Source organism: Gossypium raimondii, chromosome 6 (assembly GCF_025698545.1).
Source record: "Gossypium raimondii isolate GPD5lz chromosome 6, ASM2569854v1, whole genome shotgun sequence".
Lineage (NCBI taxonomy): Eukaryota > Viridiplantae > Streptophyta > Magnoliopsida > Malvales > Malvaceae > Gossypium > Gossypium raimondii.
The window spans coordinates 4113517-4131672 of NC_068570.1; the positions used below are offsets into that span (position 1 = coordinate 4113517).

Sequence of the window (18156 nt, forward strand, 5' to 3'; positions counted from 1 at the left end):
CTTTTGGCCCTCAATTTTCTTTAGGCATAACCTGTGGCATATTGGTGTATTATTGTCCTTGCATCCAATCTCTTGAGACTAATGGTACCCTCCTTCCTTCCAACTTTCTAGATTTGTATTGCTTCCACCATTTCATTGTTCTTTACAAAAATATCCATATCTGAAAATACTATTTTTGCTAAACAGAATATTTTTAAGAAGAAACAAAAATAAAGTAGCAAATTTTAACTTTGGGAAGAATGATGGCAGAGGGCACTTATTACACAAGAATTGCATTGTCCAATCGTATTTTTTTTTCCATTTTGGTATATAAACAAAGCTACATACAGTGGAGTATATACATACAAATACAAATACTAAAACGAGTTCATTTCCAGAAGATAGCTCCTCGCCTTAAGCAATTCCCTGACAGCATCCCCATATACGCCATTCCCGAAAGCCCTCACTGCCAAATCAGCATCTTCCACGTCTGCTTCCCTCCCATTGTGGGTCCCATCTTTCACCGCCCTTACCACCACCAGCGTCGCCCCCAACCTTGGCTCATGCCTCATCCTCATCCTTACACTCGGGACCACTGTCCTCCCTCTCTCCTCCTCTTCTTCCTCCACCCTCACGTGACTCTCACGTGCCTCCCTCCACTCCCTCAGCCCTTGTTCCTCCATTAGCACCTCCCCTTCCCCTTCCCTGTCCGTTATAACTAACTCTTCCATCCCCTTGTGTTCCCTAACCACTTCCCGTAACAGGAAATGCCTAACGGAAGCAGCCATCAACGCGCTTATCGTCCACATCACGCGCCTCTTCAACCCTCCCGCGAACTCCGTTTCGTAATTCCCGTCATGACCCAAACGGAACCCGAATATGACGCAGGTTTTCAACGCCTCGCCGAACTCCGCTCTCCACTTAACCACCGTGCCTTTCTCTAATTGAAGATCCCCGGCCGGTAATTCCACGTGGAGTTCCCTGATTCGTTGGAACCGGGAGAGGATTTGAGCCGGGTAAGTGTGCGTCCGGCTCGGGAGTGGACTCTGTGTAGGCTTGGGTAGGATGAAGTTGAAAAAGGACTTGAGGAGGGTGAGGAACAACGAGTCGGAGTCTGACTCCGACGAGATGACGCGGTCGATTTTCAAGAGGATCGAATCAGTTTGCGGTACGAGAGAGTTGAATCGTTTGGAGACGGAACGGCAACGTATCAGGCTTTTGACGTCGGAGACTGAGTTGAAGATCAGGAGGATCAGAGAATCCGGTAGCTGATCAAAGCCGTCCATTTTCTTTTCTTCAGTTTTTGGTTCATGCTTGGCACTTCGATATTTATACAAATTGGAAAAAAAAAAAGAAAAAAGAAAAAAGCTTTGAAGTTAATGATAAAAGAAATAAAAACAAAAGGTTTAAATTGCTCTCAGTCTCTGTACTCTTCAGAGTTTTGAAACTTAGTCCCTATATTTTTTTATTTCTAGAAATTTAATCTTTTAATTGCCTAATGTGAAAATTAAAGTTCATTTATTCAAATTTAACCGAATTCAATTAATAATATTATCAATTAAATTTTAATATTAAAATCAAACGAGTAAGGGACTAAACTCTTGAAATTGAATTTTAAGGGACCAATATTTAACTGTAATGTGAAAATTAAAGTTCATTTATTCAAATTTAACGAATTCAATTAATAATATTATCAATTAAATTTTAATATTAAAATCAAACGAGTAAGGGACTAAACTCTTGAAATTGAATTTTAAGGACCAATATTTAACTGTATTGTGAAAATTAAAGTTCATTTATTCAAATTTAACCGAATTCAATTAATAATATTATCAATTAAATTTTAATTTTAAAATCAAACGAGTAAGGACTAAACTCTTGAAATTGAATTTTAAGGGACCAATATTTAACTGTATAAGAATACAGGGACTATATCATAATTAGACAAAAATAAAAAGGCATTAAATAGTGGTGGAGTACGTTTGACCGTTGACCTGTAAAACAGTTGGGCCCCTAATAAATTTTGGCGGGTAATGCGTCATGATCAAAAAACGTAGCGGTGTCGTTTTAGTTATCCCATTGATTCTCTCATTTGATTTTATTTTTCGATTAAGATTATAATTTATTTATGTTGAATTTAAAAGATTTTCTTTGATCACGACTTTGAAACAGGGCTATTGAAAACAATATTTTGGCTAAGAAATTTCTGAAATCATGATCAAATCAACCAATTTTTGGTTTATATAAATGGGTAATGTTTAAAAAAATATTAAATTCAAATAAAATAAGATAGAGCAGATATAATTGGAAAATGTTATGTATCTTTAATAAAGATTACACTATTGAGGAGAGGTTGGTCTTGGACCCTCAACGGAAGGTATTGTTTCCGCGTTGGGGTTTTGTCTCAAATTATAAGAAGCATATCGGTTGATGTAGATATGACCTATAAACTCACAAAAGATGTGCGAATATTATGTGAAATATTAATTATGCTTATTGTGTTTGCGGGAGATAGAACCATCAACCAAGGCTTAAATGCCTTAACTTAACATACTTGATACCACTCGACCGACCTTCTTTGGACCTTTTTTTACTTTCGAACTCTACCAAAGCCTAAATTTGGTGAAGTCTTTTGGACTCTCTTAGCCACCCCAAGAACAATACTTGCATGGTTGAAGAAGTGAGACACTCTAAAATAAATACTCGGCTTCAATATAAATTATTTCTGGAGATGAATTTCATAGTATACATAAATAAATAATTAAAGGCTACCCGGCAAGTTGTTAAGATTGTCCAATCAGGAAAAAAATAATTGTTTAGTTGGATGGAAGTTATGTATTAAATAATAGACAGTATCTTGTAGATTAGTTTAAAGGGTAATTGATTTTCTAAAACTCCAACCATATCCAAGAATATCATTAAACACCATTGACTCAGTCCTCATTTTCTTACACTCTAGCTTAAAACTATTGACTTTGTCTTTAGGGAAATTAATTGATCAGATCCCATTTTAAATATATATATCAAGAGAATCAATCCTATTAACATGTTTCCTCTCACTCTAACATGTACAATCTCCTTAATTTTCTTCAAGATATTTCCAATTTGTGTATAGGAAGAATGAGAGCTTTGGTTTTAAGCTTCGAAATAGTCCAATCCAGTTCTTGACTTCATAATCCAACATTTCTTTTGATATTGCACAATTGCAACACCTAATCATTAAAGGCACAATGGAAAGAACCAATTGGGCTGATTTAGACACCAAATCTGATTTACTAGGCCTTGGAAATTGCCTACCACCAAGCATTTATTTCTTGGTAGTTTCTGCAGTTTTAATGCATGGTCCACTGATTTTAATTTTTTTAATGCAAAGGAATTATTTGATGAAAAAGATTATTTTTTTATTCAAACTACATATATATTAGATCATTTCCATCGAGATCTTAGCATTGCTAGAAGAAAGTGAGGTTGAGTCCTTCAGTATTCGGTTTTGATTATCATAGGTAACTGCCATTCGGAGTCTTTAGGAGAGAGGAAGCTAAAAAAAAAAAAAAACTTTTTGGGAGTTGTAAATGAATCAAATTTTAGAAGGATTAAAATACATTATATTAAATTATAATTTCATAAAATTTAAACCCCTTTGTCTACTTTCTCATAGTTGTTATGTGTGGAATATGTTGGATTCTATTTCGATTCTTAATTATTTGTAGAGGTGGAAAATGGGTAGGCTCAGACTCGGCTTTTTTTTTATTTGAATTTTTTTATGTTCGGATTTTCTCGAACTCGGATCAATTTGGGCTTAGATTTTCTCAAGCTCGGGCCCTTTCAAAATTAAATTTTTTGGGTTCGAATTTTTTTAAATTCGAGCTCAGATCAAGTTGGGTAGGCTTTGACGGATTCAAATAATTTTAAATTTTCCAAGTTATAAATATTTTAATTCCAAATGTAATAACCCATTTTACTTTTATATAATGAAAAACACATTCAAATGTGTCTTATAAACTAATTATAAGATCTCAAGTCCAAAATAAAAATTAAGTTCAATATCCAAATACAATTTGTAAAAGTTAACATCCAATTTAAAATCTAATTTAATAAAAATACTATTTTATTAAGATATTAATTTTTAATAATATTTTATCTATTACTAGTTATAGGCATGTATTGTAATATACTAATTTATCAAATTGTACTTGTTTAATGTTACCGAAAACTCTAAATTTCTTTTCTTATAATCTATAATGTGATGATTGTTATCTATATGTATTAATAGATTTAGTCGTAATTATATACTATATATTATTATATTATGTAATAGTCTATCATCTATTATGGTTAGTTATTAAAACCGATTTAACTGACTAAATTAAGGCAATTTAAACAAATTGATTGGTAAATTTGATTTTGGACCAATTAATAGTTATATATATGTATCAATAGTTTTAAAACTACATTGTGTAATACTATATCACATACTATAATAGTAGTACATAATATAGTAATTATTATATATTCTTGTTTATTATTATATTGGTTGAAATATGCTTTAAGTCCCTCTATATATACTTTGTCCATTTATAAATTAGCCCTCCTACTATATTATATAATGCTATATCATATATTAACAATTTATATATATGCATTAATGATTAAATATAATCAGTTAATATATTAATACTTTATGTATTTGCACTATGGTCGGGTTAGGTAACCGATTGATTTAATGTTGTTGATTCGGTTTCGGTTTTAAAAATTTAAAACCGTTTAAACCAAATTAATCAACTTTGTACATGTAATATATATTTAAACCCAATTCCAAATCCAAATCCAAACCTAAACCGAAGCCTAAGCCCAATTTAAACTTTATTTAAAACCCAACCTAAATAAAAATAAACTCGTTCCAAATTAAAATATAATATAAAGATAATAATATTAATAAAAATTAAATATTTATAAAAAATTATTAAAATTAAATTTATTAGTAATGTTATTAATATTGCATAATAAATCATGTTCTATCATTTGTGATAAGTATAACACTAGTTATTGTATTATTAAATTAATGTATTATGTTATTATATATATTTTATATTATCGTTAAATTTAAATTTTATAGATTTTAATAATTATTAATTTCATCTATTTATTGTACATATATAGTTATAGTATTAAACCATTTTTATTCAATTAATGTTTTTAAAATTTACTTTATAATTTAACATAAAAATTATTATTGATTATTTTTGCTATTAATAAAATTTTAATATAAATATGTAATGCTTATGAACCCCGACTTCATAAAATAAATAATTATTATTTATTTTTATTTCAAGTAATATCATAAAATTAAATTAATTATTAATGTCTATTATGATTGTTCAATTATAAATTTGGGTTGTGTGTCAGATTTATCTCAGGCTCGGGCCAGATACTTAAACTCAGATTTTTATGGGCTTGGGCTTTCTCGAGCTTAGGTTATGTCGGACTCAAATTTTCTTGAGTTCATATATGCCACGTGCTTGGGTTTTCTCGGACTTAGATCGTTACGGGCTCAGATTGGAAGGACGAGCTTTTAAGCTTGGGCTTATTTTTTTCGCTTTATCTATTTGTATATTTGACTATATGTTGTTGTTACTTGGTATTTTACAATATTTGTATTTATAACTTCTAAACAAAATTCTATACATCTTCATATTTAAATTATTTATTTGTTGGCATATAATGTTACTGTAAAAACCTATTTTCATATGGGTAAATTACACCATTAATCACTAAATAGGTAAGTTTTCGCTTTGGTCGCTTAACTAAAAAAAGTTACAAGTTGGTCATTGAACTATTTGAAATTCCCATTTAAGGTCACTAAACTATTCAAAAGTTTTTATTTAAGTCACTAGGCTGTTAAGGTTTTTTTTTCTTTCAAAAAAGAAGGTTCTGTTAGTGAGCTCCAAGCGACGATTTGATGATCGATATAGTGTATTAGTACCCATTGACAGGTAGAAGAATATACCTTAGATCCAATTCAATCTGACGGTCAATGTTGAAGATTGAAGAAAAAGCTATTTGAACTTTGATTCGCAGATTCGTGACGTCTAAAGCTGTTTCATAAAAAAAAATTGAACTGTAGTAGAGAAGGGAAAGAGAGCTTTTGATAGGTATAGACAGTGCAAAGAGAAAGCCATATAGCATCGATTTTAACAACCTAGTGACTTAAATGAAACTTTTAAGTAGTTCAGTGACCAAATTATAATTTTTTTAGTTAAATGATTAAAACAAAAACTTACCCATAGTTTAGTAACTAATGGTTTAATTTACCCTTTTGATATTTCAATCAACAAAAACGATGAGACAAATTCCTCCATTATTATAATTATTATTATTGTCTCATGCACGCAATTCATGAGCTGCATGCACCACCTTTCCATGCATGCAAGGCCACCGCCACCTCAGTTATTACCCTATTGATCGTAAAATACCACCGTCCTCCTCCTCTTATCTCCACGGCTCCTCATCACTTATAGCCCGAACCTTCGTAAAAAAATTGTACGGGCACAGAAATCTCAGCCTGTTTGGTGTGTGCTTCCCTGTCTAATTATATTAATATGACTTCCTTTTTGTAAATATGTCCATCTCTCTCTCTCTGTGATCTGTTTTTTAGGTACAAGATAATAAGGAAGCACTACAAAAGATACACTGCAAGGTTTAAGACAGAACCATCTGGATTTTCATGTACCAATTATCTCACCTTATCTAAGTCCAGGTGCCCCTATGTTTTGTATATAATTAATAGAAAAGATAAACTTTTTAAATAGAAGTGGGAACCTTTTCACGGTCTATATATATTAGGTCAATACGGAAATAGTGGAAACCAGGCAGGCACCTTGGCTGGTTTAAACAATTCGAAAAAAAAAGGTTTTGAAATATTTGAAGTTTGTTGTATGTGCAAATGATCAATTGTCTTTTTTACAGGATTTATAGAAATAAATCTTTGTGCTAATTTAATATTGTAGTTGTTGAGTGATTCAAGCGATTAATTCACTTGAAAAATCATATTTTGAGGATTGAAATTGATTGGATAGATTATACTAATTAACTCCTTTGGATCAAGGATGTTGGATTGGGAAGATTTTTTTGAAGACTTATCTACCAACAATTCACCTTGCTGTGGTCATTATTATATTATATTTAGTTATTTGAACTACTGTTTAAAAGAGATTGTGATTGACCTTTTAGTATGCTACCAAGTCTCGTAAATATATATATTGGAGAGACTCGTGTAGGTTGATGTATTGAATATTGAGAGCACTTATCAGTTTATTGAGGAATGTTATATTTTAGAGTGTATTTGAGAAAGTAAAACCTTTTGTTGTTAGTTTTACGAGCTAAGTTCTTGGGAGAGGATTTAGTGGTGAGAGATTTAGTCTTTTGAGTACAAGAGTGAGAACTTTTCACTGGAGTTTGTTAGAACTAGGTTCACTTGTTGCATTTGTTTCAAAGACAATAGATTTATCCCATTGAATTAGACTCTCCAAATATAAAGAAACCAAACTGCGTAAACAATTTATTCTCTCTTATTTTATTGTGGTTATCACAATCATGACACAACATATGACCACTTCTACTGTCACTTCTCATATTTTGTTTCTTGTAACTTCAACAACTAGTTCAAGTCCACAATTATAATCATAATTATTGATATGATTGTAAATTATTATATCAAAAATATTAAATAATATATATTCAAGTACAATGTAACAAGAAAACTACTTAAATAAACACATCGGCACTTCCAATTATTGTACAACTTTTCATAATTGAAAAATCTTGAATAGACATAATCATTATTTAATCATCTAATGAACTTATCCCGAAATAATTGTCATTTAAATACGACCCAAGAAGAAGCTTAGGAGAGCTTTGGCTCAAATATGCATAATGCCGATATGAACTCAAACCCCTTAAGGCTCACAAGATCACCAACTAGCGTAGTAAGGTCACATGGCGCAAAAAGGATTCATCTCCCTGTAACAGAAGAATGAGCTAATAACGTACCTAAACAAATAGGAGACATCACGTTAACCAAGAGATAGATCTAGGCAACAAACATACAAGCTCAAGAATCAACTGCAAATACCAAACATTGACCTCATTTCCGGTATGATTTCTCTCTGTTTTATATTTGATCCATGATCATCTTCAACCTGACACCCTGTTGAAACGTTGAATTATTATAAAAAAATAAAAAATAACCAAAATATTATAACTTTTTTTTTATTTACCAAAATTTTATAAAAAAAATTTATTTACCAAAATATACAAAAAAAAACAAAAAACAAAAGAAAAAAAAACCTGACACAGCCTGATCAGGCCAATCACATTGGCGGCACCAAAGGTGCCAATGTGATTGGCGGCACCAATGGTGCCAAAGGACTAAAATGTTAGTTAAGGGTAGTTTCAAGGACCTGATATGCAAATTTACCATTTTAAATTTTGAAAGTGAATTGATGCTGGGGCACACTAAAATTGAAATGTGGCTAATTGCCTTCTAAGCCCTCCTTATTTATTATTTTCTTTTTATTTCCCTTCAACTCACTTTTTTATTTAATAAACAAGGCCTCAACTTATTTTTGTAGTTAAATAAGCTATTAATCTATGATTTTACTCATAAAAGCCCTTTATTTTATTATTAAAGTAAATATATTTTACCTAAAATAAAGCTATTTAAAAAGTATAAACTAGTTCGCATTTTATGTATTATTTTGATAATTTGATGAGAATAGTTTATTTAAAAATTTACTAAATAGAGTTATTAAGAGTATATAATATAATTATAATTTATTTTTCTATTTGGGTTACATTTATGGGTGATCAGTTTTATTATTACTTCGGTTTTCAAGAAGGCATGCCAGTATTTCTATTAATTTTTTAATTAAATCTAATATTAGTTAAGTGATAATTAAGATACTTAGAATTCTAATTCAGTAATAACTCTATTTTAATTTAATAAACTATTCTCATTTAATAACTCTATTTTCATTTAAAATATAAAATTTACTAAAATATAAAATTTGTTGCTTCATAATATCTTAAGAGACTATTTTAATTAAAATAGTCTAACATGTTTATGTTATAAGTCTATTAAGAATATATTAAATTTATAAATAGATAAAATAGTTTATAATATATTAAATTTATAAATAGATAAAATAGTTTATGTTTCCATTATTTAGTCTAACATATTTATATTATAAGTCTATTAAGAATATATTAAATTTATAAATAGATAAAATAGTTTATGTTTCCGTTATTTTTTCCTTTTGATTTAATATTAGTTAAGGAATATATTAAATTCAGAGGATTAAAATTAAAATAGTTTAATTTAATTTTTTAAATTAAAATAGAGTTATTAAATAGAATAGTTTATTACATTAAAATAGAGTTATTAAATTAAACTATTTTAATTTTATAAATTTAATATATTCCTTAACTAATATTAAATCAAAAGGAAAAAATAATGGAAACATAAACTATTTTATCTATAAACATAAACTATTAAATTTAATAAATTAAAATAGAGTTATTAAATAAAAAGTGAGTTGAAGGGGAATAAAAAGAAAATAATAAATAAGGAGGGCTTAGAAGGCAATTAGCCATATTTCAATTTTAGTTTCAAAATTCAAAATGGTAAATTTGCATGTCAGGTCCTTGAAACTACCCTTAACTAACATTTTAGTCCTTTGGCACCATTGGTGCCGCCAATCACATTGGCACCTTTAGTGCCGCCAATGTGATTGGCCTGATCAGGCTGTGTCAGGTTTTTTTTTTCTGTTTTTTATTTTTTTGGTATATTTTGGTAAATAAAAAAATTATAATATTTTGATAAATAAAAAAAAAGTTATAATATTTTGGTTATTTTTTATTTTTTTATAATAATTTTGTAAAAAAACCCTTCGGAGTGTACACAAGCTTCGGCACCTCTTAATTTCTTTTGTCTTGTAGGCAACCTCCATCAAGCCAACGCAGCACAGAGAAACATCAACAAGATCAAATCATTTGAACATAATAATTTTTAATATCCCATTGAACTAATGCCGAAATAATTGTCATTGTAATTTAGATAAAATCATTTGAACAAACAAAATGTGCCTACATTTATACTTGAAAACATACTTTTATAAGAAATTCAACATGTTTTATTTACGAGAAATATGTAACTATTGTCCTGAACTGTTCCAAGTGAGAGCTGTTTAATCAAATGGGACCATTAAGTGAGACTCGATTGTGGAAGGGAAGTGGTTTCTTTTCCTCCAATAATTGGAGGCTTCGGCTACTTAGTTTAATTGAGTTTAAGGACCTAATGATGGGTTGAATCTAGTGGTACCTTTCTTTACACATATGAAAGAGCCAGAGATATAGAGAGAGAGGTTTCATGGCTTGAAAGCATGTGTTGGATGTCCCCATTAAAAATCCAAGTCCCACGTCTTCAACTCAAAGCACTTCAAGTGGATTCCAACTCCTCTTCAACCATGGGTTCCCCCTTTCACCTAGTGGCCATCCTTTTCACCACCTAACCTTATAACTCATTAAAATTAAAAAAAAAAAAAAAAACCCCAAAAAAACTTTAAGATTCTTTTTTAATCTTCAGAGGTGGGCTATCTCAAATCCAACTGTCCAATGGTGTAGCTCTATGCTTCTGTTTGTGAGCAATGATCTTCTTTCCCCACTCTTTCAGTCCCTAATATCTTAAACGTGCATAGATTTCTTGTCCTTGTTTTTTAATGTGTTTTTAAGGATCATTTATTTGGTCTATCACCCAATTAGCCTATGTTTCTGCTTTAAAAGCAAAAGCTTGCTCCTTTAACCTGTACTTTAATATCTGGTTTAAGATATAATAATCAATGTGAAACCTATTTTATTCTTCTCTTGTACCCTCTAATGGTGCCAATTCTCTTTTCTTTCCCTTTTTTTAATTTTCATGCCACTCTTATCCGAGACTAGGGTTTTAAAATATATAATATTCATGAAAGATGGCTGCAATATTTATATATTATGGAGGGTTAGAAGATATAAGAATTTAGATGAAAATATATGTTAATTAATTTGTTTTAAACATAATTTTTTGTTAGGTAAATGGAATTTTGGTTTAATGGTAAAGTTGATGTTTTGAAAATTTTGAGTGTTAAAAATTAAGTCCCATTTAAGAATTGTAACTGGTTCGCCTTCTCCTTAGAAGGGTTTCGAGGTAAGACGAGTTGGTTTTTCAATTGTTGAGGTTAGGTTTCAGTAAAACTTTCTTTGGGCTATATCTAGGAATATAAAAAATTGGATTGAATTATGGTGAGCAAAACATTTCTTCAATATCGTCAGTGTAAATCATGAGTGGGTGAGATCCAATTTATTTAGCCAATACTTGTACTGATTGATTGTGATGTTAGTTTTAGATTCATTTTTGAATAATTTAAAGATATGAGTATGTGCTCATTTGGAATCTCTTACCTGTTGCTAGAAGATAGATACATTGGTGAGGATGAAGATGAGGGTTAGTGAGTCGAAACAAGAAGCTTCATCAAAGTTTTGTTTGTTTGTGATCATTTAACCATTCTTGTACGTATTATGTGAGAAATGAGATGAATGATTAGAAGTACAATTTTGTCACAAATTGCATTTGGAAACCTTTTAGAACTACCATTCTCATTTGGTTTTTATTTTAGAAGAGAAATTACTTATCTTGTGGTTGGAAAAATTCATAAAGATCATAATTATGTTGAATCCCCATAACTAAAAAATGATTATGTAAATTGGTTGACCAAAGTTCTAAAATTATTTAGATATGGAAATAAAACACTGTTTTTGTAATATTATTCATCATTATGTTTGAAAATCTGTCAATCCATTTATATTAAAAAAAAAGCTTTTAAAAGAATACTAAAAAATCAATTAAACTCCTACATTAAATTTACACTCAATTAAGTCCCCGCTGTCAATAGAAAAAAACCCTTTCGTTAACGGTTTTTGTCAAAAAGTGACACTTGGCAGCTTCTAGTTTAATCCAATATTTTCCCATACAAAATATTACAATTTCATAAAAATAATTTATAATTTATTAAAAGTAATATAAACTTATAAATATAACAAATTATAAAAATTATTTACAATTAACAAAAAAATGTATAAAAAATCTTAAAAACTTATAAAAAATATTTAAATTTACATAAATTTATAAAAAAAAATTAAAAACTTAAGCTGAACCGAATCAGTCGGTCGGACTAGTTAGATCGAATTCAACAAGGTTATCAGTCTAGAGAAAACCATTAGATTGATTGACCTAGGAACCGGGTGGTTGAACCAACTTTTTAAAATCTTTTTATGTTTTATTTAATTAGACTAGATTGAACTGTCGAACTGGCAAACCAGCAGCCTGATCGGCTCAACCACTGGTCTAACTATAAAAAAAATACTTGATTTTGAATATTTTTTATTAATTTTATAATTTTTCATTATCCAAATATTAGCATATATCAATATGAAATATTCTGACCAAGGTTTTAAGAATCAAATCAATGATCGAACGGATCAAGCAACCGTTTTTCAGCTTGACTAGCCTATACAGTTTAATTAAATAGAATATTAAAAATAAAAAAAATCGGTTCAACCGCTCGACTCCTGGGTCAATTAATCTAATGGTTTTCTTTAGACTGGTAGCCTTGTCAGTTTCGATTTAACTGGTCCAACTGACTGATTCGGTCTTGTTCATGTTTTTTATGATTTTTTTATAATTTTATATCAATTTTTATAATTTTTATAAATTTCAATAATTTTTATGATTTTTTATATGTTTTCATAAAATTGCAAATATATTCTATTAATTTTATAATTGTTTTAAATTGTATTAAAATTTATTTTTATAATATTTATAAGTTTTTATTAATTTTTAATATTTTTAATTTTTAATAGTTTCAGTATTTTTTTATAATTTTTTATGGTTTTTATTTTTTATGATCTTTTAATAATTTTCTATGAGAAAAATATTAGATTAAACTAGAAGTTGCCATGTGTCACCATCTGGTTGGTCTGTTAGTTTTTTTAACGATCAACATGGTCAATGACAGAACCGATAATGAAAGGACTTTATTGATTTTTTTTTTTGCAATTTCCTAAGCGCTTTTTTGTTTTTTTACATATAAGTCTATTATATTTAAGTTTTAGACTAAGTTGGTGTCACTAATCAATCAAACACCAATTCAATTGAAAAATGACTAAAAAATAATAATTAGAAGGTAACACTATTATGAATATGTTTTTTGTCTTTTTATAAGTTTTTGTCTTTTTATACTTTTATATAAAATTTAATAAAAAATTGTTGAGGCTAGGTCTATTGAATGAGTTGAGTGGCACTCGGTAGTGCCCATTGCAAACTGCCACTAAGGCAGTGAAAATACTTGCCATATTTAAGTTGGAAATTTCATGAAAAAATTATTTGGACCTTTAATGGGTTGTTATATTGAAGATGTTGTGGCCTGCCTATGGAAACCAATCATTGACTATTGAAGATTGGATTGGATTTGAGTGAATCAATTTAACCCTTAGAATGTAGAGATCCGATCGAGATTGTGTTACTATTTCAAAGAGCCTATTTTTGATTGATTGTGCTTTGAATGTGTATGTTGTAATAGTTATTTTCAAGGAGTTAATTTGTATTCACTTAGTTTCTATATTAACGAGCTGAATTTGATATATGTTTTAAGGCTTGTTTAGTTAATGTATGAGAGTTTATTGAAAGCACTTGAATCTATTCATTGAAGAATTGTTTTTTTGAAAGAGTGCAATCTGAATTGTAAACATTGAGTATTTATTGTCCAGGTTCTTAAGGGAGAATTTGGAGGTGAGTGTTCTAGTTTATAGGTACAAAAGCATGATCTTTATACTTGGGGAGTGATAGAGTGTAAATCGTTGTTGTATTTATGATTAAAGATAGTGGAATTAATCATTGAGCTAGGCTCCACAGACGTAGGAAAACCAATCGCATAAAGAAATCCTTGGTGTTATTTTGTTTTGTTTGCACAGTTTTTCAGCAATGCCAAGTTGTAGTGGTTATTGCAATCAAGTACTTCCATGAACTACAGTCATATTAAGCAAACAACAACTGTAGGTAGCAACAATTCTCAATGTCATTAATACCTTGGCTATGGTCATATTCAAGCTAAGTGTGCTAACACTTTTAAGAAGATAAAGAAAGTTTTATGTCCTACATGGTGTGATGAAGACATCTCTAACAATTTTGGATCTAATGAGGACCAAGTGAACAATTATGTAAAATTTGCTTTGAATGTGGTATATGGTTCTGAAGCTGAGACAGATGATAAATCTTATGATGGTTCTGAAAGAGAGTTTCTAAACACATACAAATTATGCTAGGAAAATGTGAACATGTATTGTAACAACCCGATTTCAAGGGTGTTGAAAAAGTGGTTTCAAAATTACAATTCTAATGTGTGAGTTAGTAAATGTTATTTATTTAATATTTACGAAATTATATATGTATCTTATTAAAGTTTGGTCCGATAATTTTATCGTTTGGCTAGTTGATTAAGGAAAAAGACTAAATTGTATAAAATACATAAAACTTTATCTCTATTGATTTCTATTAACTAAAATGCTTGATTAAAGTTTTTTAATGGTTTTAAATGGTAACTATATCATTTTAATTTTTGTTTGGACGGTTAGTATGTTTAGTTAGTTAAAATATGATTTTTTTATAATATAAAATATTATAATAATGTATAATAGTTAAAATAAGAAAAACAAAAGCTAAGAACATTTTTGTTTTTATTTTTGGTTCATCTTTTTCTCACAAAACAAAAAGGGGAGCTAGGGCTTGGTTTCAAATTTTTGATCCTTGATTGGTAAGTCAACTCCACTTTGTTTCTTGTAATTTTTATGTTTTTGAAATCCCGAGAGCTTGATTTAGCTAACCCATGGACTATTTTGCGAGACTGGTAAAGTTTTTTTTAAGTTTCCATTGATATTTTCTTGAAGCTTTTGTGGCTATTTGGTTAGTTTTGAAGCTTAGATATGTAAATGAACTAGTTTGTAAAGTAAAAGATGTTAGTTTTGAACTTATGGACTAAAATGCAAAAAGTTCAAAATGTGTATGAATATTCTAAATTTTTGTGTTCTATTGGACTATTGGAGGATAAAATTGAGATTGATTTTGAAACCGAAGCTCAAATGTGTAAATTATAGCATTTTCGGTTATAGGGACTAAATTAAAATAAATACAAAGCTTAGAGAAATATTGTATAAATGAAATTGAGCTAAGTCATGACTACAATATGTTGTTAAATATTGATTGTAATAGTTAATTGAGTTAAATCATGCTTTAGATCAAGAATTACAACCAGAGGACATACGAGGAAAATGGAAAATTGTCGACTAGTCCTTATCGGCTAAACTACTACAGTGAAATCAGGTAAGTTCATACGATATAATTTAAATTGCTTATGGTAACGTGTTGTATTTGATTTGTTAATAATGGTTGTTGGTGAATTGGAATTGTGTATAATGTGAAAATGTAACAGCCTGATTTTGATCCTAATCGGAACGGTAGTTTCGGGACCACGAATCCGAGTCAAAAAAATAAAAATAATATTTTAAAATTATTTTTGGTGTTTATAATGTGTGAATTAGAATGTGCTAAAATTTCGTTTAAAAATTTTATCGTTTAGATGTCCAATTTAATAAAAGGGCTTAATCGCGTAAAATGAAAATTTGGTGGTTTAATGTGCAAGGGCCGAATTGCATTTGTCTTTTTAACATGGAATGTTTAAGTTTAAAATTGGCCATAATTTAAGTTAGTGGACGGTTTTGACTTATTTATATAAAGGTTTTATATTTATTATTAAAGGTTAATTAAGTAAATGATTTAATATATTATATGTTATAATATAATAAAATGAAAGTGGTCATTCATTTTGTCCATTAACTAGCCGAAAATACTAAGAAAAAAATAAGAAGAAGAGGTTCATACATTCGGCCATTGTTGGATCTAATTCAAGGTTAGTTTTGTTTCTATTTTTGATAATTTTTACGTTTTTGAGATCGTTGCTTCGAATACTACCCGACCCATGCTTCAATTTCTGATTTTGATGAATATTTTGAGTTATGCCATTGATGAATAATTGTGTTTTGTGATGTTTGATGATGAATTATTGAAGATATGTTTTGGGTTAGTATGTTTTGTATTGGAAATTTTGATGAATTTGAGTAATTAGGGCTAAATTACAAAAATAATAAATTAAGGGACTAAAATGTGAAATAAATGAATTTTTTGGGCTTGTATGGACAGAATGAATATTCGGCCAAAGCTTGGTATGTGTAAATTTTGTATGTTTTGTGTTTTATGCAAATTGGACTAAATTGTAAAAAGTATAAAATGTCAGGGGTAAAATAGTAATTTGATCATTTATGTGTTTTTGGATTAAATTGAATGAAATTGTGTTTAAATGAGCTTAATTTGAAATTGTATAGATCAAGAACAAAAGAAATCAGACTTGGATCGGGGAAAAAAATAATAGTTGAATAGTCGTTCTATATACCCGTCGATATCCGAGGTAAGTCTATAAGCAAATATATATTGTTTATTTTAATTAAATATGAATTTTATATGCTGAAAGGAAATATGTGAAATTATACATGTGTTAACTAAATGAAAATAAGCTTGGAAGTTATGTTTATGAATTCGTTTCGACTGAGTTACGACGTCCGAAAGCCCCGTATGAACCTTAGGAATAGCTAGGATACATATGTCATGACATAGGATTTTCGATATGTGTTCTCGTGTAAGACCACGTCTGGGACGATGACATCGATATATGTGATTACGTGTAAGACCATGTCTAGGACATTGGCATCGTATTTGATTCGTGTAAGACCCTGTCCGGGACAGTGGCATCGATATGAGATAGCATGTAAGACCACGTCTGGGACGTTGGCATTGTTCGATATATGTGATTATCCGAGTATCCTATTAAATTCCGAATGGTTCAACAGGCAATGATAAGTTGTGATCGAAGGTGTAAAACGAGCTAAAACGATCAGGTATGAGTTCCTTGACTACCTATTTAAAAATAAGGTAAGTTGGCCAGTTGGTTTGTGATACAAATTATATAAGTTACTAATGTGAACATATGTACATTGGCTAAGCATATTCGGCTATGTGTTATGTATATGCATATGATGTTATATTTTGATTCAAAATTATATGTATATGTGTGTAAATATATATTCGGATATATAATGATATTATGTCTTTGAATTGAATGACATTTTGAATATATATATATATAGATATATACATTCGGTTAAGATAAGATTTACTTAAGAAAACATATGTTTATATGAAACGTTAAGCTTGAGGTTAAATGTGATTATGCTAGTATAATTTAATTTGGTTAAAAATGAGTTGATAATGTAGTTTATATTCGGTCAAAATTGATATGTAATAATGAGGTTAAAAATGAGAACGCACATGTGAATGACATTATATATATTCGCCAAATGTTAAACTTATGTGTATTCGGTTAAATATGGATTTGATGTATAGTATGTGTTTGATAAATGTATTATTCGATTATGGAAATGGATATGAATATTGAAAACATTATTTGATTTTGTTGTAACTAATTAAATGTTGTTAAGCTATTTAATTGCTCATGACTTACTAAGCTGGAATAGATTACTCTGTGTGTTTTTTTCCTATATTTTTAGAGCTCCAAATACTTGCTCGGGTTGGAAGTCGTTGGAGTCGTCATCACACTATCCGGTTATCGCTTCGGTAAATTATAACTTTGAGTTTTTGGTTATGTGGCATGTCTAGGCTAGTTTTAATTTAGTTGTTGTATATATATTCAGCCATGCGAAAATGGCTTGATCTAATGCTAATGATCCAAGGTTTAAGTAATTTTCGTCATAGTAAAGACGTGGGGTATGCTTGGTATATGAATTTGGTAAAACGTAATGATATATATATATATATATATGGTTTATAATTATTTTATTTTGGTAAGCTTGATATGGATGAGGGATGTGTTATGGTTGTGGTTTGTTAATGATGCTAATGATAGTGATTTTCATCATGTATTAGCTTAATTTGTAATTATGAATTATGGTCTAATTTGTGTG

The 18156-nt window shown here is 29.4% G+C and overlaps 1 protein-coding gene across 1 annotated transcript; it reads right to left on the bottom strand.

Annotated features, from left to right (window-relative positions):
• Positions 1 to 270: 270 nt before the first annotated feature.
• Positions 271 to 1332, bottom strand: LOC105774447 (F-box protein AUF2). Its single transcript, XM_012596944.2, has one exon. It carries the CDS (start codon positions 1263 to 1265, stop codon positions 357 to 359), a length of 909 nt encoding a protein of 302 aa, XP_012452398.1. The 5' UTR covers positions 1266 to 1332; the 3' UTR covers positions 271 to 356.
• Between the last annotated feature and the right edge of the window lie 16824 nt (positions 1333 to 18156).

Coding starts and splice junctions, on each gene's coding strand:
- LOC105774447 (XM_012596944.2), bottom strand. CDS start 1,265: ATGGACGGCTTTGATCAGCTACCGGATTCTCTGATCCTCCTGATCTTC.